This window comes from Ascidiella aspersa, chromosome 9 (assembly GCF_963924565.1).
Source record: "Ascidiella aspersa chromosome 9, kaAscAspe10.2, whole genome shotgun sequence".
Lineage (NCBI taxonomy): Eukaryota > Metazoa > Chordata > Ascidiacea > Phlebobranchia > Ascidiidae > Ascidiella > Ascidiella aspersa.
The window spans coordinates 11,289,064-11,315,856 of NC_139455.1; the positions used below are offsets into that span (position 1 = coordinate 11,289,064).

General features: G+C 35.3%; 1 protein-coding gene and 1 long non-coding RNA gene across 2 annotated transcripts; both read left to right on the plus strand.

The window, feature by feature from the left end:
* The first annotated feature begins 1,910 nt into the window (after positions 1 to 1,910).
* LOC146132993 (uncharacterized) lies at positions 1,911 to 16,897 on the plus strand. The gene is made up of 25 exons (XM_083397619.1): positions 1,911 to 2,194; positions 2,280 to 2,435; positions 2,628 to 2,807; positions 5,285 to 5,346; positions 5,922 to 6,034; positions 6,470 to 6,640; positions 7,091 to 7,351; positions 7,986 to 8,081; positions 8,587 to 9,306; positions 10,243 to 10,296; positions 10,411 to 10,521; positions 10,688 to 10,741; positions 11,101 to 11,145; positions 11,527 to 11,580; positions 11,654 to 11,698; positions 12,009 to 12,062; positions 12,329 to 12,373; positions 12,472 to 12,525; positions 12,783 to 12,827; positions 12,893 to 12,946; positions 13,030 to 13,074; positions 13,654 to 13,707; positions 14,021 to 14,074; positions 14,765 to 14,818; positions 16,823 to 16,897. The coding sequence occupies exons 3-25, from the start codon at positions 2,656 to 2,658 to the stop codon at positions 16,895 to 16,897; spliced, it is 2,472 nt and encodes an 823-aa protein (XP_083253745.1). The 5' UTR covers positions 1,911 to 2,194; positions 2,280 to 2,435; positions 2,628 to 2,655.
* A 646-nt stretch (positions 16,898 to 17,543) lies between these two features.
* Positions 17,544 to 19,123, plus strand: LOC146132994 (uncharacterized). The gene is made up of 3 exons (XR_014501702.1): positions 17,544 to 17,600; positions 17,683 to 17,727; positions 19,069 to 19,123. It is a non-coding gene; the product is annotated as an uncharacterized LOC146132994 (long non-coding RNA).
* The last annotated feature ends 7,670 nt before the right edge of the window (positions 19,124 to 26,793 follow it).

Consider the following 26,793-nt stretch of genomic DNA (forward strand, 5'->3'; position numbering starts at 1 on the left):
TATAAACCAAATAACGAGAGAAAAAACAACGCAAACATAAAAAGCTTAATAGGACTTCGAACTATAAGCTTTAGGTGAGTCCACTGTGTCAGCGCCTGTTGCGACTGCAATCTTATCCACAATCTTCACCTTTACCATCGAAAGCATAACTCTACTTCAATGCAACTTTAGCGTCAAGTTTCAACAAAGAGGTCCATTGTTCAAACGCCGCATCGTTTGGCAAATTTCCGTGACCTGCACTCTGCACCACGTTGTCAGCGCGCACTGGAAACTGTACTACGACCTAAAATGAAAGCCAGCCGATCGGGTTCTGAAGCTAGTTTGATAGATCATTGAAACATAGTTTGTGACAACTCACTTTAGCCTACTAAATATATTAACATGTTCATCTTTGTGCTAATCAACAATATTTTTGCATAAAAACAAAAAGATCTGCTTCCTGGAAAATATGTAGCGTATTTTATAATATTTATATAATTACCTTACAAAAATACTATAATAAAAATGTGCTCTACCCCACTTCGTTTTATTTGTTACTAGCCAATTAAAGTAAGATCCGGAAGAAAGTCAGGAGGACGTGAAACGTTGAGTTTTGTTATACGTAATACGTTTATTGTTTTGTTGTTGTAATTGGCTTGTTATGACACACAACTGTGTATACTAGTTAAAAAGTAATGAAAATGCCCTTTCTCGTGGTATTGGTCTACTCGCGGTTGGCTGAGTTTCTCAAGTCTCTGAGAAAGTGTTATCATTTAGGTGTCCATGACGGAAACCATTGTCGCGTCGTTATTTTGTCGAACTGTCGAACCTAATTCTTACAACAAGTTTGGTATTGGTACGCAGCGCCCATTATCAATACGTCACTAAATTGTCGATTTTTGCCAAGATTACAGTTACGGAAACACATCGGATCAATTTGTGCGACGGCTTTTGAAATGTTACTCCTTATGATAAGTAAAATCGCGTTGACATGCGAAGCAAAATGGGTGGTCAACGTTATGATACAGTTTCTGGTTACAATTACATATATCTGTAAAAAAAACAGAGTAAAAAATGGCATTCATTGGTCCGTTCATTGTCGCGCGTATTGCAATTTGAACAAGAATAAAAAACATTTTACCAGTTGACCGCTACCACAAAATCATGCTCGTTTTTGCTTTTTTTTAGTCAAACGGTTCTCAGCGTGCTGGTTACAGGCCACATTATTCCAATTAAATAGGCTCTTGGTACTGATTTCACAGTTTGCCCAGCGACAAAATATTTGCTTAACAAATAGAAAGCCTCTTTTGCATTCTCCTTTCAACGAAGTAAGGTACCTCAAACAAAAATATAAGATATTCCGTCCACGTGTCAACAACTACTGAAGCGCTCAGTTTGTTCCTTGGTGTCACCAATGCAAACAATCTATCGATTAACAGACAAGCGAAGTTAGTAGTTTGATGTTTGGTGATAAACGAATAGATGCTTTAATTAAATGCTAATTAGCATCTTCGCTAAATTGCGCCATTTTCATTACGAGTTTCCGCAGAAGAACTCTTGTTTTTTCAGTTATGGGCTCTGTAATATTTTATTGTACACAGTGTGCCTAGAAGAGCGTTTATAACAGGTTAAAAACGAATTTACGAAAGGTTTGGCAGTTCTATTTTTAGGAGAATATATTAATTAGGAATGTTTTATGCTTCGCAAAGTTTTCAATTTGTTCAGGGCCGAGAACCGGTTTAAACCTCCATTTTCTCCTGTCCAAGTCTACATAGTCTGCTGAACATTTCATGCTCGAATGCAACTAGTTTGTCGTGTTTGTGGTTGACCGATTTCCGGTGCTTTTGTATAAATATTAGACACCTGCGCTGTGTTGTGTGCCGCTGATTTCTTTGTATTCCATTGTTGTTGTTAAAAACCTAATTGAACATCTTAAACTGTTGTAAGATCGTTGATACCTTATATTTTAAACCAGTTACTTAGACAAACAGCTTCTACACGTTTAGACAATATATTATAATGTTATTTGCAGGTCCAGGATGAGATAAATATTTGTATTGCACAATCTGTAAAAACGTGCTACTTTCACAGTGGTTCAACACTTACGATTTTCGTTGGCTTTAAATTGAACATCTCAAATTCTGTTTCGCAATTTTGTAGGGCAAATCCGCCGAGGAATGTGATACCGGTTCGCTTAGAAAGACACTTTATGCTGGTAAACTATGTTCAATCGCTATATGGTGGCTATGTGGGCAACTTAAACAAAAAACATAACAACGATTTTTGTCATATATTTATAGAAATCGCCAGCTACAGTTTTGAAATATTTGGAACACGGTGATTATGTTTTACGTTTTGTCCCAGTTTTTGTGCACGAAAAGAACAGTTTTTTTCTGGAAACATCCTTGCCAAAAACGGCATTTCTGTGGCAAACTTACAGAAAAATCGGCAAAAAGGTTAGGCCAATTTTATTAGGCATATGTATTTGCAACAACCTCAACCCCCTAATATGTGTAAAATATAAATGTTTAATAACTAATAATTTTGAAGGTAGCCTACAATATAGGCTAAGCATTTTACTACCCAGAAAGAGGTAAATCTTAAATACGTCGCTTTTTAAATTATATTAACAATGTTTTTTTTTTAAGATAATTTGTTGGAATCATCTCTTAACAAATGACCTCCTTCCATTCACCACTCTCTCCTCTATCAACTTCATGCAACCATTTCGTTTCGATATGCCACTCTCCTTGTGTTGGGCTTTCTTTGATTGTTGTTCGATTCAGACGCCAAGTTTCAGGCCAACGATTAAATTTGCTACATGTGAGGTATTAATGATTGATTATCCTGAACGATTAGAATACAGCCCAGGAATTCATTGTAAGTTGCTTTTAGGATTAAGGCATGATTTCGTGATGTAGCTCTCGTTCTGCAACGTCAGTTGCCCGATGAAGTGGTTTTGCCCAAAATCATTACAGGTGAATGCCTGGTTCAATGCGCATTTCTTTTTTCTGAATTCTGTATAACTGCAACCACACTTAGGTTTCACTTGAATGCAGAAAATATAGTTCATCAATATATCAACACACAAAAAAGGCCTTAGAAATTTTGTTATTAGTAAATAAATATTATAATGTGTTTATGTAATTCTTGACAAAAAGTGGTCATGCCACATACATAGTTTTATATGTATACATATTTTAGTTGTAAACTTACACCTATTTAGTACCTACTAATATGATTTTAGGAGAATACCTGAGGCACTATACGTACAAGTTATCAGACCCATTTTTTGCTGTAATAGCCTAATTTTGAAAATGACGTAATGGTAAAATGTGATGCAATGCATGTGACTATCGCAAGGCAGGCCGCCGTAATTAGAATTTGGGATTTATTTCGGCATCTGGCTGCATTACAAAAACGCTGTTAAATGGTTTTATATTGAATAGAATGTTTTATCAACCGTTTTGAACATTTACTTCAGTTTTTGTATAGAGAACACGTATATATAAACACGACTGTTTTCTTCCCACGTTGGAAGTCTCAAGGGATACGGCATTTACTCTCGAACCTGATATATCTTAGGGAAAGTGTGTTGGGTGATAAGTGTAGAAACATAATTTCCAACGGTCCTTGCTGCCAAAAATATTTTTCTCGCCAAAGATCGACACCATGCTTCCTTTCTTTTCGCTGAGATAATTTTACAGACGATATATTTAGGTGTGTACATGTACAACCTTTAAAACAATCTCAAAGGAATACTTTAAAAAAATTGTGTATAGGTCAGAAAAATTAAATATTCTAAATTTGGTTTATTGGTAGTGCCATCCATGCTTAAAATGATGACATAACGTTTTTCCATTACAGCACTATCTCGTGCAAACTAACACCTAGAATATAATATTCATTAAATTTTATATTTGTTATTTTAAAGCAGGGATTCTTAAACTTTGGGGCCCCTTGACACAATTATCCAAACTAGCGCTTCCCTATGCGACTGATATGTTTCATAGTCAAACTGATCAGCATTATATCAGCAATGTTTTCTGATAAATAGAAACATTGCACCGACAGTGCTAAGAGGTGCTTAAATCTAAAGTTTGCAAATTCTGCATAAGTTGTTTTATAACCGTGGTTTTCTTTACCTAAATGTTAGTTTGACTTTGACAATGTGTTGATGTAAGTCAGCGTCGAACATTTAAGTTGTTTAATATGCAACAATTACGAAATGTATGAAGGTAGGTTGTAGATTTAAATATTATCGGTGTACATTCATTGTCAATTCAGAAAATTTTACACAGCGCAACACCTGGTAGTGTGCACGGCGCTGTTTTGAATCAAAAAATCATTCAAACGTTAAAAAAGTTTTAACGAGAAACACGTTCGCGCCAAGCACTAAAACATTTTCGATTATAGTAATGGATATGTTAATTGGCAAAAAAATAGTTTTCAAAGAATGGCTTGGTGAAATTCCCCCTGAAAACAGTTTGTATTGTAAGTATTATGCCATATTTAAGTCACTGGAACTAAATATACAAGAAATGAAAAAAACAAGATTTATTATTCATGATGGGAATAGATTAAATTATTGAAATAAATTATTGTGTGTTAGTCTTCGTGTTAGCAAACTCATGAAATAAATGAAAACAGAGTTGTTTTTACTCAGAGAGTCTTCGCGCCCCCCTTGCAAACCCTTCACGCACCCTTCGCCTTCCAGTTTAAGAACCCTAGTTTTTAAACCGTTGCTTAAATCTCAGTTTTTTTTATTATCACCTTGATAGCCTTCCATGCTTCAAAATTGTTCATGGTACAGAGCCCAAGGTTGTGTGAGACAAAAAGTAAACTTCCCACCAGGAAATCAATGGCATGCGAGAAACAAGGCGCCACTTTAGCACGAGGCACTGAGTTGCAAACAAACGGATAAGCCCAATTTTCGGTGTGCGGAAACTAAGATTAAAGAACAATAGGCGTAATATTGCGGGAAATATGAAACACCACTCTTCATCAAATGTTTTGCGTCAATCCCACAATCCGAAACACCGTTTTTTCACAATTGAGACGTTGTGGGTCCGACGGCTCATTTAGTTTCGTTGGAGTTTCTGTAAACTGACAAACGTGTTTTATTCTATAAACTTACAAACGTGAGTAAAATGTTGCGTTGCAAAGCAAAAAGAATGTATTTTCGAAGGTAACTATATATTTAAATTGTTAGAAAACTAATTGTTTTACATGGTTATGTATGTAAATTTTTAAGCGAAATAAAACGACATAAAGTTGTGTTCTCAAAATGCTTTGCATTTTGCAGGTCAACTTTTGTGATTTTACTCTGGCTTAGCATCGCAGCATTGGGCGCAGCAAGTGTTCAAAGTGAGTATTAATTTCAACATTTTTGTAGCATCGAATTTTACACCGTTTGCTTTGAATTAAGAAAAACAAACGAAAAAATTAGAATTGTTTTAAAAACGTGAAGTTTTTAACGCCATGTTGATATCCACGTCACTTAGACCGGCCTTAGTTAAAAGTGGTTTGAACGTACCCCGATTTCTGACAGGTTAAATAAAACTGCGCGAGATATAAAGCAGACGTTGTGGTTTGTATGCTTAGTGTCAAATTTGATAACAACGTGCAAGATCCCATTCGCCGCTATATAACTTGCAGAGGTGCCATGCAGGGTTGGTGTCCACTATAGAAATAGCTGACTGTAGGATTTGCTCGGTTTTATTAATTTTGCCAGGAATTTATATTGCACCAATATGGTTCCGATATTATGCTTAAGTGGTGTATGTTTATTAAAGATTAGTACGAGGCAAGTTTTTACATTTGTTTTGTATAAGGTATAACTATAACTATTATAAAATAATTTGCCTGAACAAGTAAACATGTACGAAAAATAAAGTGTGGTGTCACAATGTTGCCTAACACTTATTTTTACTTAAAATTAGATATTAACATCCTGCAACACCTGGGTGTTCAGTCAGTAACACCGTTTAAGAAACCAGCATTTTCTGTCAATCACACAGTTTTCCTCACTCGTGGATTTCGTAACCTGAGAAGGGTAAGACGACTTGCTTTTAAATTACAGCGTGTACAGGTGATGCTCCAACTTTCCGTTATCTGTTTTATCAAGTATTCATCGTCTCTTTCTAGCTTGTTTTGACATAAATGTTGTCGCGCTTTGTATTGCGTTGATCAGGGTAAATACATTCTTGTAAACTGTAATCCGTTCAAGTAATGTTTTTTTTTGTTTGTTTTTTTATCCTACTATGAAATGTAAAAAATAACTGTACTTGCAGTTTTACTGTACTTTGTTTTGTTGTCACTTTAGTTAAGTTGTTATGATTATTTGTAACTCCAGGCGCTTTTTTCTGCAAAGGGTCACATACCTATTTTTTGAACATACCTATTTTTTGTAAGCATACTAAGTTTAATACACCGTAATATCAGTAAAAAGTGTTATATAACTCTAATTCTATTATATTATTTTTTTCAGCCTTTGTGGCAAGTACTTGGGTCGAATTTTACAAAGTTGCAAGCTGATAAATTAAACAACGGTCGTTCCCTTTCTCTCATTGTGTCGTTAAATCAATTTAGAAGGCCAACAAAACCTGTCGATCTTTTCTCTCTTGTCGACAACAGAAATCGGATGAAGTTGGCTGTTCTGGTAAGTGACATTATATTGGAAAGAGACATGTTAAATATTGATTAGCGAGTTCAATATTTGTAAAACGAATGGATTGTGTGTTGTGAACAGCAAATTTATTGGATAAAACTTGAAATTATTTGAATATGCACTGTCCTATTCTATGTAAGAGTTTTATCTGTATGGTAGTTAATAAATAATAACAATTTTAAAAGCTCCTCGTACACCACATCTTACTTTGTCGTATTAAAGTCGATCTTTAGATTGCTTGATAACCTCTGCATTGGAGTCTCTTGGTGTTAAATCATTTCAAATCACTCAGCCAAAAAAATCTTTTTGTGGTTTATGCATTCAATTCTCGTATCTTTTATGAACCAAACTATTTCTGTAGTAAGCCTATGAACCCAATAAAACGCGTCATTGAACTGCAACCGGTCCTAAAAAATTTACGTTCTTAATGTTCTTCTGCAGATTTCGGGAAAATATTTAAAAATTTTCAACGGAAAGCGGCGTCATAAATTTCGCATTTTAAATAAGTTGAACACGTCGCGAAGGGCGTTTCAGAAAAATGGAACCACATTTGCCCTTGTACTACAAAATGGTTCTCTCACCGTGTGGTCAGTATGCGGAAAACCTCACTCTGCTCGTATTTCATACCTCCCAACACTTGACGTCGAACATGACATACTCGTGCTTGGGAGTACACGCCGATCAAGCAGCAAACCATTTCAAGTGAGACTCTGTTTTGTTGTATATTTACTGAAAATTTCATTTAAATGTTAAACATTTTCATACGTCCAAGAAAGCGAGAAAAATAATCTGTGACTAGACGACAGATCACAAAGGTACGCCTCTAAAAAAATTCAGTTTGTTAAGACACAAGTCGATAATTTTAGCAAAGGGCAACATTTTTATGTGAAATAAAACCTAAGAAACAAACCCTAAAAAGCGCCAAATTTTGAAAAGGTGGGGTCTATTGGAAAAGCGCACAACTAAGCATAAAATCGATCTATATCTTGGAGCATCATTTAAACAAATTGGCTGCAACAACGTAAAATAATCTTAACTTTAGGGATAAATTCTGGCGTGTATTAAGAAGACCGGAAAATATTTAAGGTTCCTATTATGATTCTGCTTTTGCATCTATAATCTTTATTGTTTAGCAGTTTAATTCGAGTTTGCGATTTTCGTTATGACTTCAGCGACCTACATTTTGACGTTCTATGACGCACTTTTCCAAAACGTGAGCAAGGTAGCACAGAGTGTAGAGAGCCCATGGGTGATGGCTACCACTTATGCAAGATTGAGAACCCCTGACCTAATCGAATGTTGTTTTATGCCTTCTGAACCTTGTTTTCTTGTATAGGGAAATCTGTGCCATGTAAATCTATACCTTGGAGCCACCATAAACACAAGTAATTGGCTTCAACACTATAAAACCTGCATTAAAACTCCTTCCACGGTAAGAAGTATTAGACATACAAGTTGTAGTGGTTTACAATATTTGTAAAACTTATTTCTACAAGTTAAGGTAACTATGATGGTTATTGTATTAGCCTTAGCCAAGGTTTATCATGCAAAAGTGTTTAACCAAGGTTTATCATGCAAAAGTGACGACCTTAAAATTCATTCACCAAAAAAGTATTCGATTAAAAGTAACAAAATAGTAATAGTATGTAAGAGTATCAAAAAATAGACAGGGTATACATGTAGTTGCAATTTGCATATTTCACCTGATGGTAGATTGCGGTGCTAACCTACAGTATGTTTCCAGGGGGATATTGTAATTCACTTTTCTAATAACATATTCTTTATTTAAAGGTGATTATTTTATCAATAATACTACCGAAATTTACCAATATTTTGCTCCAATAGCGAATAACTAAAAATGTTGAAGCGATTATATTGTTTTATTTTACGGTCTGTGTATTTCCATATTGCCGATTTTTATGAACCTTTTTTTTTAGACTACGCTTTCCCTTTCTGGGTCAAGAAGGCTTGTCAGACCAGAGATGCCAATTTTTCAAACGGGAAACCAGGATCTGGCCGTTACCGAAAATAAAGTAGAACCAACATTGCCAATTAATGTTTCCAGTTCTCAAATGTTTGTTGAAAAAGAGAATTCTAAACATTTTCAAAAAAGTTTTTTCCATAACGTATCAAAAACCTCGGAGAGGTTAAAACAATCTACACTCCAAGAAAGAAGATCGAAAGCAAGTAAAATTAAAAGTGGGAATCTATATTACTCGAACAAAAGTAAATACCGCTTCAAATCTAACACGGTTGCTTCCTCGTGGAACTATTTTCGATTGGCGCAAACTCGATTAATTGGCGGCTTTGAGCAGTTTCGCACTAATACTCTACAAAATCCTTTAGCCAATGATAAAACACTTTATCATAATGTTACTTTTGAAGAGTTTTATACTGTTTCCCCGTTACGTGTCTTTGACACAAACAAAAAAATGCACCGTCGTATATCCCGTGCCACTAACGGTGGCATTTTCACTCAGCGCCAGTCAAAAGTAGTTTCGCCTGCTCCAGTGTCTCTCAGCGGTATAAATGGCACAGCAGCACTGCCAGACAAAAAACAGAAACATCGATCGCCAACGAGACGAATGTTTTGCACTGAACAAGGCGAAATATTTACTTGCTCCGTTATTGGATCGAAAGGAAACAGGGGAGCCCCTGTAAGTATACAAATAATTATCCATACCCTGTAAAATATATTGTGCAGATTTTTCATGACGGCAAGGCAGCATTAAATGATTTGTCAACTTCAGATAGTAGCTGACTTAAAATAACAAAAATATATTTATTTTTGTAACTCTAAAAAACAATTTTTTTTGTAACTCTAAAAAATATATTTATTTTTGTACTCTAAAAAAAATTGACCAACTGCAATCTTTGTTAAAAACTATGACGATTCCATTACAACATATCATGAGCGACCAATGCCAGATAATTTTTAAAACGTTCAATATCCATCATGTTTATTTTGGACCATATTCTTTTACTATTAGTCCATCTTTGTTATTTACGCAAAAACGTTGCTCAAACACACCACAAGTCACACTAAGTTACATTTACATGCAGTACATGTCAGCCCAGTTGTAATTAGACCTCGAAAACGTGTATGTTTCTAATGTTAAGTGTTGTGTTGCGCATGTCGTCTTTAGTAACAATCTTAGCAGACAGCGCTAAAAAAAGCATTTTTAAATCATTTTAGAAAGTGATAAGAAGTTGGAGCCTATTTTCAGGTTTTAGAGAGATAAAGAAGTACAAAAAAACGAAAACACGATTAGTTGTTCTAAGCACCTTCACTACGTTATTTAAAGAATGTTTTTTATTTAAATTATAAAATTAAACGATTGAAACGAATAATATTCGAAGAAAGGGCAATTTTTCGTTTCATTTTGCCAAACTAGACTGGTATCAGTAATAAACAGAAAGACCACTTTGTCGCTCTCTCTTAAATGTAGTTTAATTTAAGAGAACACCAAGTTTCTCGAGGTTGCCTTTTTATGACGCCACGTTATAAAAATCGACGCTAGCTTACCGGAATGCGGCATTAGACAATATTTATTCAAAAATCGTTATAATATTCCTAAAATGTTGCATTTAAGGGACCACCTGGGCCACCAGGAAGACAAGGTTATAGAGGAAAAAGTGGAAAAAAGGTAAATACCTTTACCCCTATTCTATCTTTAAAAACTGAATATAACTGTTTGCGAGGTCGAATTTGAAAGTCGTGTTATTGTTAACAGGTCACGTTATTATTTTTAATACTGTAGGGCGCGCAGGGTCCACAAGGCCAACCTGGTATCCCGGGGTATCCTGGGCCGAAAGGAATTCAGGGTCATCCTGCACCGTATTATGGATTAGATGGCGCCAAAGGGATAAAGGTTGCTTTGCGTTTATGTTTTGTGTACAAGATAAGATAAACGTTATTTATTTTTTTCGAATAAACTGACATATATTTCCTAATAGTTAATATTGTTGTATTCAGTATGAAAATTAGTTAACACAATTTGGTCGATTCACAATATGGCCTATTTTATTTCTAAATAGGGAGAAAAGGGTGCTAACGGCACAGACGGGAAATTAGGAGAAAAGGGTAGAAAGGTAAGATTAAACTATGCCTATTTTTACATTTTATTACCCCAAGACGTCGGCTACCCTCAAAAAGCCGAGGTATTTAAAAAAATTTAAACGCCAAGCTTAATTTATTTTGCTTACAACTTTACAACATCGAAAAGATTTAGGGCAACGCTGTTGAATACACTGTAGTTTTTATCTATTTTAGCTTCGTTAATGCAAAATACTTGAAAAAAAAAGTAAGTTGTCTTTCTGGTATGTTTTTACCATTCTGATTCAATCTTTTATACCAAAGGGCGCCCTACATCTCATCGCACCCTTTAAAATGTTTAACGAAAAGTTAATTATGGCGATGATAACTATTCAAGATGTTTTACTTTTAATAGGGTGATAAAGGATATCAAGGACAACGTGGATCACAAGGCCATTCTGTAAGTAAGAACATAATTGAATGCACCTGTTGATGGCGTGTTTTGACGTTCGTCACCGCTGTATGGGGAGGGGGCGGGGGTCGGTCGGGATATGTTTTGTAATTTGTAACAACCCAAAAACGTTTGGAAGAGGGATGCGTATTTGAAAAAAAAATCATATAATATTACATACCAAATAACAACATAAAATCAAATAGTTTGTCTTTATTTACGAGAAAATCGTTTCGTTGGATGATCTGTCGCTACAATCCTCTCGGTGGGTCACAGTGTTGAATTTATAATATTGAATTTGTCTCTGGTTATAAACTATGATACTTTTCAATGTTACTGCTTTGTGTTTCTCGGCAGTCTATTAAAATAAAATTCTTATTTGTTAAACAGGGTCTTGTGGGAAATTCTGGTCGGACGGGTGACAAAGGATATCCAGGAAGCGTAGTAAGTCAACGCGGCAAAAATTCTTATTTATTCCATCAACTATTTTTAACGAATGGTAACATTTTTTATACAGGGCCCTCCTGGAAAACGCGGAACACCTGGGTATCCTGGTACAAAGGTACGCGAATTTTATTTTGTAATTGTTAGGAAATCTTAAAATACCATCTGGTCTTTGTGAGTTACATGCTCGCCATGAAATTTTTTTTAATATGTTTATCTTAGGTGAATATTATTCTAACTTCTACAGAGCGATAAACGTCAGCTAAACAAATGCAAAAATAATGTAACTACTTCAGTAAACATAGTAACGAGTTGGTAGATTAAAAAGATTTAAATATTTTTTAGCTGCATTTTTAAATAAAACAAGAGCTGTGTTGAAAAGCATCACTTACCCATATTAGCCAATTACATTTAAACCTCTTTTTCAGGGTGAAGTAGGACTACCTGGAGCAAGTGGTTTGCCTGGGTTTATCGGTCTTATGGTAAGACAATTAGTTCTATTATCTTTCAACTACTTCAAACTAGTGTTTTTGCTTTCATTGGTGTGTTTATAAATCAAGAAAATGTTATTGAAAATGATTTAAGAATTTAGAGTTGGAATAAAGTTAGATTTACCTAAAACTGGTGTTGTTATAAAATATAAAATTTAGGAAACGGGGACTTGCTTTATGAAATATTATCGAATTATTGAATGTTATCTTCCTAGGTTCTTATGTGTGAGTTTTACCCTTATGTTCATGTATATTAGGGCGATATCGGTCCAAAGGGAGAGCGCGGAAACCCAGGATACCCGGTAAGTGTTAGGAGTATGTTGTATTTCTCGATGTTGTTGATATACAGTGCGTCAGAACTTGCCATTGCAATGTTTATTTTTAATGTTTATATTTATAGGGAGTTTCAGGTACACCCGGTGCTGTTGGCACATCAGGACCTGATGGCAAGCCTGTGAGTACAGTTAGTTTTTATCGTCACTTTTTTTACTTTGTAGTTTACCATTTATATACCTTATTTCAATGTTCAAGTGGTTTTGAAGGATTTTTTATGACTCACAACCAAAAGCATTTTTTCGTTTAAAACACACTGGATAATAGTCTAACTGATTGCATATCTAGTTTTAGCTTGGTACGGATATTGTGACATTTGGACGATTCTTATTTCTTCTTTTTACGTGAATATCGAATAAACTTTGTTTTATTTTGCAGGGTATCGTTGGATTACCAGGCCCAATTGGACTTCCAGGTCCAACGGTAAGATAACGACTATAAGTTCGTGTTTAATAGTACCCTTTTAAATTTTTATTTCTTTGTAACAGGGAAATCGGGGTTTGCCGGGACCACGCGGTCTCATGGGACCACAAAGCCGGAAGGTAACTTTTATTTACTTGCAAAAAATGTTTTTCGAAATGACTAATTTATTTTATATTGCAATTTGTTTTTGAAATATATACAGGCACCATCTGGAGATCGAGGTCTACCCGGAATTAAAGGTGATAAGGTGACTTTACTAAGTCGTAAATTGTAATAAAACACGTAATACTGTCCAAGTGATATGAACGAAACGTTTACTACAGTTAAACATGATGTTAACATGGTATTTTGCAGTTTTAACTTTGTTTACTTGCACGGCATCGCGAATGTAGAATATTTTTTTTCATATTCGTTAACTAGTTTAAAGGCAAACTCTTAGTTGGCGTTACGTTACGATTGAGCGTTGACATTTTGAATAATAGAGATCATCGCCAAAGTTATTAAACATCAAAACTGCGTGATATTTGTTAACTGTGTTCTTTGGTTTCGTGCATACTTTATACATCATACAAAAAATCTTTATACGGATTCTAACGTAAAACGCAAATCATACTTAAGAAAATAAATATTCAAAATGCTTATGACGGGGCGCTAAAGACCACCCTTAAGTGAAAAAACTAAAATTATTATATTTTACTACATCTCTCCACGTTGCCACTGGTCGAATAAAAACACCAATGTTTCATTTTCTGTTCGTCTTGTGTCCGTCTTATATAAAAAAAAAACGCTGCCTTATGTTTTAGCTTGTTTTGCATTTCTTTTTTAGGGGGATACGGGAGCTGTTGGTGGCAAAGGAGAAAGGGGCAATCGTGGACAAAAGGTGAAATATGTCATGTTTCTTATAAACTCGATATAGTTTTCTATGGAATAAATTGAATTAAAAGATAAGATTGTATTTCAAATTATTAAATAAAACCGAACTTGTTTTTTAGAGTATTTTATTTTATTTAATAACTTGAATCGAACATTTAAGCTAATCATTTTGCAGGGGCAAAGTGGACCTGGCGGAATTTGTGGAAGACAAGGAAGGACGGGCAAAAAAGTGCGATAAAAAATTATCTTTAACAATCGTGATGATTATTTATAAAATTTGTTAGTGAAAAGTTAGTGAAGATACTGGTTGTTTTATTCAGGGTATTATCGGAGACAAAGGACAAATTGGAGAAAAGGGCAAATGTGGACCACCAGTGAGTACGTTCGTTTTCTAACTTTGTGTCTTTGGAAAGTTTGTTTGTTAATGTTTTATTTCACGGTAGTTATATTCACTAAAACTATTTATCACGTGCTTAGTTTAATATCCGTATACGAGGTATTATATCTCAGTTTTTATACTAACTCTATTTAGGGCCATAAAGGATTTCTAGGTTTTCAAGGAATTAACGGAACCAAAGGCATTAAGGTAATTTTTAACTAATTTAAATGGCAATTTTTTTTTTAATAAGAGAATGTTACTAATAATTATAATAATTGTTTGGTTTTACTGCATAATAACAGTAGTAGGCATTTCTGAGGCACTTTTAACAGTTTTAAGCTGCTCCAATAAACTGAAATTGTTGGTTATAAAAAATATAAGTAAAATTGAAACCTTATTTGTAGATGTTGCATAACAATACTCATTTTGTACGGCATTTTGATCCAGAAAATGTAATGAGCGAAAAGACCCATAGGACTTAACATTATTTGATTCTGCAATACGCCAAGTCTAAATGATCCTGACTTCAACCTAAATAATTGTGAATTTGGTCCATAATTAACCATCTATTTGTTCTAAGGGTGTATTGTTTTTACTGGAAAAATGATAGTCATGATACTTTAAACGCTAAAGTTTTGCAGAAATGTAGCAATGTATGTAACAATAATGTGCCAATATTTGTAAGGGCTTATCTGGTGAAAACGGAGCCGATGGTCCAAAAGGGGAGATGGGGATAAAGGTAGGTACTACAATTACCCAATGTTTATTATTATGAAAACTACATAAAATAACTGTTACTTTAAAAAAGTGCCAACAAACACTACAAAAATGCCAACAAACACGAGACGTATTGACATCACACAAGAAATTAACAACTAGGATTTTGAGTTTACCAGATAGGAAACCAAAAAACGAAGGAAACCAAAAAACAAACACTGAGGTTTCCAATTGTAAGTTAGTTTAAAATTTCTCCTTAACCAAACCCCGTGGGCAGCATCCGGCTTCTGCATTAGAAAAACTAAGCAACGATAATAACTAATCAGTGAACATCAAACTTTTTAATTTGTTTGATTTTATGCTTTAAAACGTTTGAGATTAAACTTATAAATAAACTGTTTACATGGCTTGCAAACAATACGCAATATTTTGTGTCAAACTGGTTGTAAAAAATTGTGCATTATAGTTATTGAACTAATGCAGGGGTCGGCAACCTTTCGTATACAGTATGCCAAATCATGAATAATTTCAAAATATCAACAACTTGCGTGCCAAACATTTTTCTATGTTTGGTTTTGCACTGGCAACCAGGGCTGCGGAGTCGGTTCAAAACAACCCGAGTCCGACTCAGACTCATCAGTCTGTACTTCGCCGATTTACGTAACTAAAACAAGATGGATAATCCGCAATCCTTCGTAGGCCTCATGTAAACTAGTTTCGAAATTGGGTTATGCGCATGCGCACATGTCGGGCTCGGGTAGTTTTACCTAGTCTTACTCGAGTCCCGAGTCCGACTCCGCAACCCTGCTGTGATCTGACCTCTAAGTTGTGAATGATCTGAAATATAATTAACGTATCTTGGTAGACGCCATTAAACCTAATTTCATAAGTTAAATTCTGTAAAGATACCTTAACCCTGCTGAAAAAAAACAAACTGTCACGAACACAATACTGCTATTTTGGAATATACTTCAACGTTTTTCAGCCGGTACCAAGAAGTGTTTACTGTCAGTTTCGCTTTAAGCTAGGTTTCTCAGTCGCACGGTTAGTCGTAGACAACAAGAATAACGCCAACAAAAGACTAATATTAAATACAACATTTAAGACACTAATTTGTGACACAAACACTGCAGATCGAACTAGAAATGTGTGCAACAGTTTAGTTAGCGCTAGTGTTAGTCATGTAATAATAATGTTAATGATGTGATAGTGATGTAATGGTTGCATTTTTTAAGGTGATATAACGAGCGCATTAAATCATTTGGCGTGCCCTGAAAAATCAACTCGCGTGCCACTTTTGGCACGCGTGCCAGGGGTTGCCGACCCCTAAACTAATGTATTGTATTGGGACAGGCGACGTAAATTTGTGAGCGATTTTTCATTAAATACGCCGAAAACGCAAACAGTTCGACGCATTACCGACCTTTATCTGTTAATTTACCGGTTTTAAAATATATGGGTCCTTTACGGTCAAGTGGACATTGCGGGGTTTTAGATAGCAATCAAAAGATGTAACCTGACGATTATGCTTTGTACTGTTTTGCCTGATATTTTTAGGACCGGCAGCCGAAATTGATTTACATGGCTTTTCTAAATCATAACAACCGTTTGTTATGATTAGTCTGGGGGCCATATATTATATATATTGTATATATACAAAGCAAACTGTGCAGGAATGTAAACCATGGATATCAAACTGCTCTGAGGTTCATTAAAACTGTAGGTGATCCGGAGGGTCGCGATTTGCTTGAAACTAGTGGTAGATAAAATTTAAGCAAAAATCCCCAAGCTTCTGTTCTGCATCGACACCGTACTCACTTAGCTCAGCACAACCCGAACATCTGCATGCGCTTTGTAGGCTGCCTTAGAAGGCCAAAACTATCAGATTTCTAGGAATAATTGACAAGACGCTAAATATTTATATTAACCTGGGACTATAGTAAAGCACACATCTGCAGGTCCCGTATTAGGTACCATTAGTGTTCGCCTGGGTTTCTAAATATCATTGTGTTTTCACCCAACGCAGGGTGAAAATGGTTGCAACGGACCACCTGGTTTGGATGGAGTCAAGGTAAATACAATTCGAGCCTTAATCTGTTAATTGTCGATAAAAAGTTTCATTTTGTTTGTCACATTTATTTTTGTGGTATGCCGGGTACCATGGAAACGGCTATTACCAAAATTCGCCAACCTAATCAGGGTTATCGCTTTTTTCTTGCTTACTTTTTTGCCAATATAAAATCTAATAAAACAGCGGTATGCAACCTTTATAATTATGCTACATTTATGTTTTGAACAAAAAATACTCCAATTGTCGTAATGCATTAAAATGGTTCTAGCAGAAAAAACAAAGAATAAAATACATAGAAATACTTATCCTAACAATGCATGTTTTAAATATGGGACTGACTGTAGGACGTAGGTGTAGGGGGACAGCTCATAAATGCGAAATAAATATTAAACTAAGGAAACTTAAAACCTTAGTAGGGTCCATGGGTCTTTTCCCACTGGCTACACCTATAAAACTGGACTAGAAAAACAATACTTTATGCGTATAAAGAGAAGCTGTTAATTTACCCAGTGTCGTGTCAAGGAAAAAAGGTTGCAGGGTTAGGGTCCGCTGTATTTATGGATTTGAAGGAAGAGGCTTTATTATGATCTATTTTAGTTTCTACAGTGGGTTGGACTTCATGTTATTTTTTTACAATTTACCTTTTTCGTAATAGGCCTTTCACGTAATTTGTTTTAAGGGATTTCCTGGAAAGATTGGATTACCTGGAAAACCGGGAATTAGAGGATTACAAGTAAGTATTGTTATAATTAACGTACTGCTTTGTCGATTTCCTATGCATAACATTGTTTAGCACTGTTTTCATACTGTTATAGGGACTGAAAGGGGATAAAGGAAGTTCAGGGAAAGTCGGAAGAAAGGTAATGTATATTTCTTTTGAAGGTACTTTTCCACAATTTGGGAATAACTTAAACAAGGAAACTAACAACTTAAAAAGGGTTGTTTATAGTGGAGTAAAATTCAAGACTCGAATGCCGAAATCTTTGTTTCCTTTGTTATCAATTTCCCTATGTCCTGTTAAAATGACGGTTACTTACCTTGTCCTGATTGATTTTAGTTTGGTTCAGGCGAGTTTTGTTTGTCTTATTTCGTTATAGCTATAGTTTTGCATTTTCGGTTTTATCGTGTAATTGCTCATATACTCCAGTGTTATAGTTATCCTGTAGCTTTATATGTTTTTTGTGTCCCCTTTTAATCTTAACAATCCTTTCGAAGTAACCATCCTTTCAAAAAATATATACGGTATATACTCACCTGTTAGATATGTATTTCTTAACTTTTTTGTTCTTGTAACCCCCTTTTCAGTTTAGAAAACCGTTTGCGATCCCTTTAGTTTTTTAGTGTATTACACATAAACCAGAGTCAATATTTATTCTCAAATTGAAAAAAAACTTCCTTTTTTGTAGGTATTGTTCAAAAGAACTGTCAAAAACGCAGGATTTTTATTCAGGGTCATGTACAACTTTTTAAAGTTGCCGTTAAGATTTTCATTCACGTCATTTACGGCTTTTTAAAGAGATAAATTTGTGTGTGACTATGATGTAACTATGTTAAGTAACTTTAACTAAAAGTAAGGAATGATTTACTTTATAGTTGTACTTCTAATACTAAGTCAGTAAAAGAATACAGAGCCTTAGTTGGCGACTTAAAAAAAACAACCTGAATTAAAAAAAATGTGATCTGTACTTCGGTCATTAAGTGTAACCACCAAAGTAACGGTAATGTCATAAAAACGATGGCTCACCGGCGCGAATTTTATAAAGATTATTATTATGGTTTGAACCACTGCTAATTTTTTAGTCTGTATTGTTTTTCGTGTCGTGTCAAAATTCCTTTTAGTAAATAGCATACCAAGGCCGTCGCGACCCCCAGGTTGTAAAACCGCACGTGCCGTGGCGTTCGTATTTAACTTATTTGAACCTTAGTAGAAGTCATCTCACAGAGAAAATGCAAGAAATTAAAATTATATAATCCAAATGTATCTTATAAATAAACTCAACATAATATATTTAATAATCTTAAAAACATACTATTAAATATCACAACACTGATGCTCTGGCCTACATTTTTCTAACTTTCTTTAAACGTGTGTTTATTTATATTCCTGATTGTTTTTCTTGTAATATGGTCAGCTATATGAATTTTGTTATATGTATTGTTCGTTTTTTTTTGCGATTTTGATACTTATTTGTACAACACAGGGAGAAGTTGGACATATAGGTGCTTCTGGACTACCGGGGTTTGAAGGTCCTAAGGTAAAATGTGTTCTGTATAATAGTTTCTGGTACAACATCTGGTGAGGATTGTCCTATATCACATAGCATCCTAATATTTGGTAAAATCAGACCTAGATAGTTATGTAAACGCAGATAAGTCTTGTATATATCGCTTAGGGTTGTCATAATTAACAACCCACAATCCCTGACAAACATGATTTTGTTCAAGGAGCATAAAAAAGTCTGGATACGTTATACCTTTCCAAATTTAAAAGAAATCTGCTGTTCTCACATGAAGCAGTGCGCAAACAAGTAACCTTCGCTGAGTATGATCGCACGAAGCGCGAAAAAATATATTATATTTTGAATTTTGACGCATTGGTCACAAATAAAAGTTTCGCACGTTGGTCAATATATTGGCTTTTTTCATGATGTTTTGACAAACAAATTGTGACGGCCCCCTTTTTTTACACAGCTGTAGGGCTGTACAGAAACAACGTAAAACGTATTGCGAACTGCAAAAAATCCACCTTGCTTGGATCTGTACCACAGATTGCAGATATATATATCGTTTTTGCCTGTGGTCACTTTTTAGCCTGTGGTCATGAAATCCATGAGAACTATTTTCGTAAAGTTGGAACTACATTTTATCAGTTATTTGTTTAGCTCAACATTTTATTAGTTAACAAGTTGACTCAAAAGTGTTACTTAAAAAGTGCCGTTATACTTTTTAAGGTTTTAACGCTAAGTTCATTCTCAAATATCCTTAGTTCCGCTTAACCTAAAACACACTAACATAGAAAAAAAAGTATATCTATACGCGAAAAATATTTAAATGTTTATAGTTGTTTATAGTTGGTGGCTAGAAATGTAGTTTTCAGAATCTATTACCAGGTGCCAATAAAGTTATACTTTCAACTTAACAAATCCGGCTTTCATTTTCAGAAAAGTTAATATCGCGTTTATTGCAGCGGTTAAACTTGAATTTTAAAGCACATAACGAATATTGATGATGTCAATATTATGTCAAATATTTTTTCGAGGACTATTTTTGGGTGGTACTGGGACCTTTTCCGTGATGAATAAACAGAAAACCTTGTGTTGAAATTGTCTGATTTTTACACCTTGTTTGCTGACTTATAAACATAACAACTCAACTTAAAACAGGGAGATCGTGGTCAGCAAGCGAAACCAGGGAAAAGAGGACCTCCTGGTCATACGGTGAATAATATTTTGTACCTATCATGTATACTAAACGTATTTCTACTGGAACGTTAAGTAGACCTACCCAGAAACTTAATGTAGTTCTAAAATAGTTTTTTCTTTTGGGCCCATGTTATCACATTTGAAAAAAGAAGATCAGATACAATTAGTTGATTGTGCTGCTTGTTTAACCATAGGTCGGTTTGTTTGTATTTAGGGATATCCTGGACCAGCTGGAAATACTGGAGCAACTGGAAGACCAGGAATGCCGGTGAGAAAATAGCCACCCTTGTATATAGTCGTATAGTATAGCAATCTTTACGTTAAATCATATTACAAGTACTGATTTTGCTCTTATCCCATGCGTCGGCAACCTTAAGCATTGAAATAGTGATTTAGCCACCTTTCCTTAAAAATACAACATACACGGAGCCACAGCACATAATTGACTGGGTAATTTACTAGGTAGTTTTAACGAATGCTTTGTAGTTACACTCTAAAACCTTACCGTTACAATATTTTTATTGTACACCTCCGAAAAGGCATACCGAAATCAGTTGGCCTAATCTGGGTTTTCGTGCAAGCAATACCAGGCTAGTATTTTTATTATAATGATGACAATCTGCATATTGTATAAAAAACATGCAACCCTAAACATAAACTGCCATGTCTCGAATACTTTAGAACCGGTATAATCATTTAGAGTTTTAAATTATTATACACATCGATGAATTTAATCATTCTTATAACAAATGACAGATGCAATAGGTTATTACTCTATGATAATAATAACACCATAATTTATTCACATGTGTTTCTAAATGAGATTAATTGTTGTCTCTAACGCCGGGAGATAGCCCGACCTAAGAAATGTGACTCTGACTAATGACTTACTTTCTGAATGTACACAGGGACCTCGCGGAAGCAACGGGCCTCGGGGTGCCCCCGGTACTTCTGGGTTACAGGTAATATTATATCAATACTATATCACGTGTTGTATAAACTAACCAAGAATTTTGTAGGGTAGAAAGGGTGATGTTGGACCGCCGGGCTCTATTGGAGATACTGGACCTTCTGTAAGTATTCGGTCGCGCTACTTAAGGATGCCACTGTCAATTAATTCGTAATATTTCTAACCAGGGTCTACTTGGTGATATTGGGCCCGAAGGAGCCTTTGGACCAAAAGGGTTGAAGGGCAAAAGGGGCGATAAGGGACAAGTTGGGTTCCATGTAAGTAAACTGTGCTATCGACATTGTTTTTTGTTTACTAATTTTTATGTGTAGGGACCAAAAGGAATTACCGGAGTTGAGGGTGAAAAGGGCCCATTTGGCTACAAGGTATTTATTAATTAGGTAAAACAAAACCAGCGGTTGTTACACCTACATCATTTTACACAGGGCAGCAACGGACGTGATGGCTCTGAGGGCGATGTTGGTGAACCTGGCGAACAGGTATGATGGCTTTTCACTATCACGTAAAATATGTTGGGCATACGCACTAAGCAGTGATTTTCTTAAACGAATGCACTTTTATAACCCTGCTTCAATATATGCATGGTTGCGAAAAGTTTTGTTTCAGTCTAGCCTTTTCCATGTTCGTTTAAATGAAAACAAAATTCAGTTTTCTTTGAAGTTTAGCGAAAGAGGCGTGGCCAAAGATACCACGATATTATCCAGCGGTTGAGCAATTGTACCCACGGAGAAGTCGAGCAGACATAACTTTTTGATATTAGACAATGAACTCATTCGTAGTGCACGGGACGATTAGTGCTATAAATAAAAGCTTAGCACTACTTTGCTGAACAAACCTAAATCTCTTGACGTACAGCTCAAAAGCACGTGACCAAAAATATTGATCTTTGGAATAGTTCAACATTTTATGAAATAGTCATTTAGGGCCCTGCTTAAGGCATTCTTACATTTTGTTTGCTAACACAAAATTTGTGAAGTTCGCATATTTACGTTGTCCAAAGCATTGTCAAGTGGCTTGATTTAAAATAGTAACGCATGCCCAAACTTTTGTTCTAACATTAAGCTTTTCCATTTGGACGACAGTATACCTGTCACATATTACCGCCAAAATACCTTTTTAACACAAAGAGTGAATATGGTATAGTAATTTTTTTAACCATCAAAAATTAAGTAATCAAATTTAGGCTTTGACTTGATTAACGTCACCTTTTCTTGACGTTACCTCAGGCGAATAACATTTGGACAAACACTAAAAACTAAGTGTTATATTGGCTGTTATCTTATTAAACTTGGCTAGTGTCATATATATTTTATAATGTTTACTGTTTACTAAAGGATGTTTAGAGTAAAATCCGAAGTAGAATTTAACATTCTTAACAACTGTCATTTGAAGCAGTTGGGTAAACCAACGTAATACATGTCCACTTGTCCAGGTTGTTGCTAAAACCTAATATTTGACTAATATAGTGAGCACAATGCAACACTATACCATAAACTCTTTTCAGCTCTTTAGCACTCGGTCCTGTTTTTTAAAACATTGTGTGTCAGTTCTCCTTTTTTCGCCTAACGTTGTTTGTTATGCAGTGAACTAATGTACTGCAAAGAATACAACATTACTGTTACCATGCCCATAACAACACTTGACGATTACGCTGTGCATAATCTCGCTGAATATTGGCCTAAAGTTGACCATAAGCAAACCTGTAGCGCACTTTGATCAAGGCCAGAACGTTTTATGATGAAATTTTACTTTTGCCTAACGCATTTTAGGAATTTGCGAGCTCTGCACCTGGCATTACGCGTTAGTTCTCGCCCAATAACGCTTGATTGACAATTAATTATTAGGCGAGTGTTATTGCGAGACGCGAAGTAATTGGTCGTCCGAAATATGAGGACACTGCATTTCAAGGCTACATTTAAAGCAAGCGATAAAAGTGTCGCCGCACCGACAGGCCTTTATCTAGACTTGTCAATCGTGTATGTACATCGGCGGTAAAACATAACTTATATCGGTTCCAATTACACGTAATAAACGACGATTTGTGCAAAAACAAAGTCTGGAAAAGTCCTTATTTTGCCTTGGCACCACAGGTTATTTCGTTTGGTGACTTTATATTGCAAAAATTGCAATTCATCGCAAATAATATGGACTATCGTTTACTGGACAGGTATATTTCATAAGTCAGTGGTTCTCAAGCAAGAGTCTAAGGACCCCAAGGGGTCTGTAAACGAGTTGCAAGGTGTCCATCAGTGCACTGCAAATTGACAGATTGTTTTATAAGTAAGGAAACATCTTAAATGTAACATTTCTGTTCACTTTTATCTAATTTCACTACAATAGTGCCGATAAGGGTTGCAATATTTTAGAAAGGAAAGGCTATATAGTTGTTCCAAATTAGTGGTTAAGACATGTGTGTGCAAACTACACCCAAGGTAAATATGTGGACCGCAAGTTAAATACCCTGGGTTGGGTCAGTCTTAAAGAATAATGGTACCATACGCTTGCTAATTTTTTTTGAAGGAGTCCCGAGACTTAAACCACTGACATAGATGATTCATGTGATAGTGACTTTCCTAATCATTTACAGGGTCAGTCTGGAGTGCCTGGATCTAAAGGAGCGCAAGGAGGTGAAGGTGCCAAGGTATAACAAATCTTATAGTTTATTTGTAAATATATTATTGAAACGTCACCTACAGGACATTTGGATATATTAGGACTTCTATAGTGGCCATTTTTTGTAGCATGTGCACGCAAAGCAAGACATTTATATGGAAAAGCATTGGGTATGTCTTAATGTTACACGCCCCTTTATACCTCCAAAGAAGGCTAAAACTACAAAACATCAAATAATATTTGTTAGTAAAAATGGAAAGTTTATTATTGAATACAGGGAGACAAAGGCGTAGATGGAAGTGAAGGGGCAGTAGGTGATCAGGGCATGCCTGGACCGCTTGGACCACCTGGTGCCGATGGACCACGTGGGAAACGGGGTACGAAGGGTGAGCGAGGTGGTCCCGGACTTCAACTTTTACCTGGAAAGAAGGGGGATATGGTATACTTTTTACTACGTGTTCATATATAGATTCAATTGTAAAATAATGTATGTTTTAGGGTCCAGTCGGACTTAAAGGCCCTGTTGGCTCTCCTGGAATTATGGGATATCAGGTGAACAAACTTTTATTGATTGTATACATTTTAGCAGACCTAAATAATCCATTGTAAACTTTTTTAATTATAAAATAAGGGCCCGCATGGAAAACAAGGAAAGGTCGGAGAGCGTGGAAAAGATGGTTCCAAGGTTTGTATGCGTCTATACAACAAGAAAATATAGTTTTACAGTTCATATGAATTTAAACCGTTGCGTTACGAACATTTGCAAACATGACATCAACGATTCCTACAAAAGTTAAACAATCAGGCACGACAATCACTAAACTAACAAAATTGAAATATATAAACATTCTAGTGTATGCGCACAGCTTAAAGAAGAATTACATGGATAATAAAAATGTTAAAGTAATTAGTACATTTATCTAGGGGCTGGCAGGAAAATTCGGTCCTATGGGATATTTTGGAAAACATGGAGAACGTGGCCCCAGAGGCCTCATGGGAAATAAGGGTTCACGAGGAGAACGCGGCCCAAAAGTAAGAATAGTGTTTTACTAATTGATTGTTGGTTATTAATATTTCGTAACTGATTGCGTTCTTGGTTATAGGGTGGAGTCGGCGAGACCGGACGCATTGGTGAAACCGGGCACGGAGGGAAGAGGGTACTTCATCGATTAGGAACTATCACTTATATAAATCACTAACGTATTGATTTTAATAACAAATACCTTCATAGAAACTAGGAAAATTATATTACCGCGTGTTTTAAAGAATATCTAGCGTGTCAATTTGTAGTTGCGTCAGAATGTTTGTGGCAAGGAAAAAAGTTCCGAATTTTATCAACAACATAAAAATAAAATACGAAAAAGAAAAATTGGTTTTCGGCATTTCATTAATGGCGCATTTGTAGTTAAATAAATGTCTGATTAAAATTTATTTGGTTTTAGGGCGATGCTGGGATCATTGGTCCAGCGGGCCAAAAAGGTCTACAAGGGATAAAGGTATGCTGATTTTTTCATATTGTATTTCTTATTGTTGGGTATGCGTTATTTAAAAAGTTAACTAGATTTAACCATATGGATTTCGTGTGTGTACCTAACCAATAATATAGTAAACAACTAAGCATGTTTGTTCACAGGGATCGTTTGGTAATAAAGGAAGCCTTGGAAATATCGGGGAGATTGGCCCCAAGGTAATAATATTGTTCATTTTAGAAAATATAATTTAAACAGATTTTCGATTTGCTAATTCAAACATAAAATTATAAATTTTGATTTAATATTTAAACTACGTTATACAGGGCCCTGACGGCGTTATCGGTGAACGCGGCAAAACTGGTTTACGTGGAAAAGCAGTATGTACCTTAATACTTTTATAAGAAGTAAATACACCCTATCCTTCACTAAAACCTATTTTTTTAGGGCTTGCCAGGGCAAAAAGGTTCAAAGGGCAACGTTGGACATCCCGGGACTGATGTAAGTGGTGGTGAAAACGACACGTGAGAAACACACACGCACGAAATCCTTCACGAACACATACAGCGTATATTAATTAAGCAATAAAAGTAACTTTGGCCGTGTAAAAATGCCTCTAAACAATTAACGCACGTCGGGATTAGGTATTATGAGTTGCTTTAAAAAAGCTCCTCTATTAAAATTATTGGGGAAAAAGAAATGTTTTTTCTTTGGCATCAAGATATATATTTTACACAGCTTTTAAAGAATCGTGCAAAAATCGCATGAATTTTGCTTTAGGGTTGGGGTTAGGTTTGATGTCGGTTGGTGTCAGAGTATAAGTATTTTAACATTTAAACAGTTTTGTTTTTATTATGATTTTAATACAGTTTTGTATTTTAATTTTTATTTATCTCCTTATCAATAAACTATGAACGCAGGATGACAAATCCCTCTATTATGCGGAGTTCCAATGTTTTATTTTGGTACCGAGCGGCACCAAACGGACCTGCGTAGGCCTAAAGCACAACGTAACACAAAAAGATGTATAAATATATTTTACATAAAACTGCTTGTTAAAGCATAAAGTGCACACATGGATTTTTTATATTAAATACCAACAAAGGTATTTAGCTGATGACTTCGGCGAAATAATTTGTTGATGAATAAAAAACACCTGACTGGAAGTTATTTTCTGACTAATAGTTGTTTAATGATATTGTGTTCTTACCTTATTAATGAAAAGTTCGTTTTAATTCTTAAGGGTCAAGCCGGTGAAAGAGGGATAGCTGGCCCACCTGGTTCAATTGGTATGGCGGTGAGTTGCTAACTGCTTCTTTCGTGTTTCGTTTTGGACGTGTAACAGTGTTTAAACTGTTGTTCTTCGTAACCAATTTGGTTTTAATGTTTGAAAAAGGTTATGTCGGTTGCTTGATAATAAATAAACTAAACTGATCTTGCTATTTTACCAAA

What these genes read in the sequence shown, in the direction of transcription:
- LOC146132993 (XM_083397619.1), top strand. Translation starts at nt 2,656, where the DNA reads ATGACCTCCTTCCATTCACCACTCTCTCCTCTATCAACTTCATGCAAC. An exon ending in AAGGAAACAGGGGAGCCCCT is followed by an intron (nt 9,307 to 10,242) that starts GTAAGTATACAA and finishes GTTGCATTTAAG; the next exon opens with GGACCACCTGGGCCACCAGG. An exon ending in CAGGACCTGATGGCAAGCCT is followed by an intron (nt 12,526 to 12,782) that starts GTGAGTACAGTT and finishes TTTATTTTGCAG; the next exon opens with GGTATCGTTGGATTACCAGG.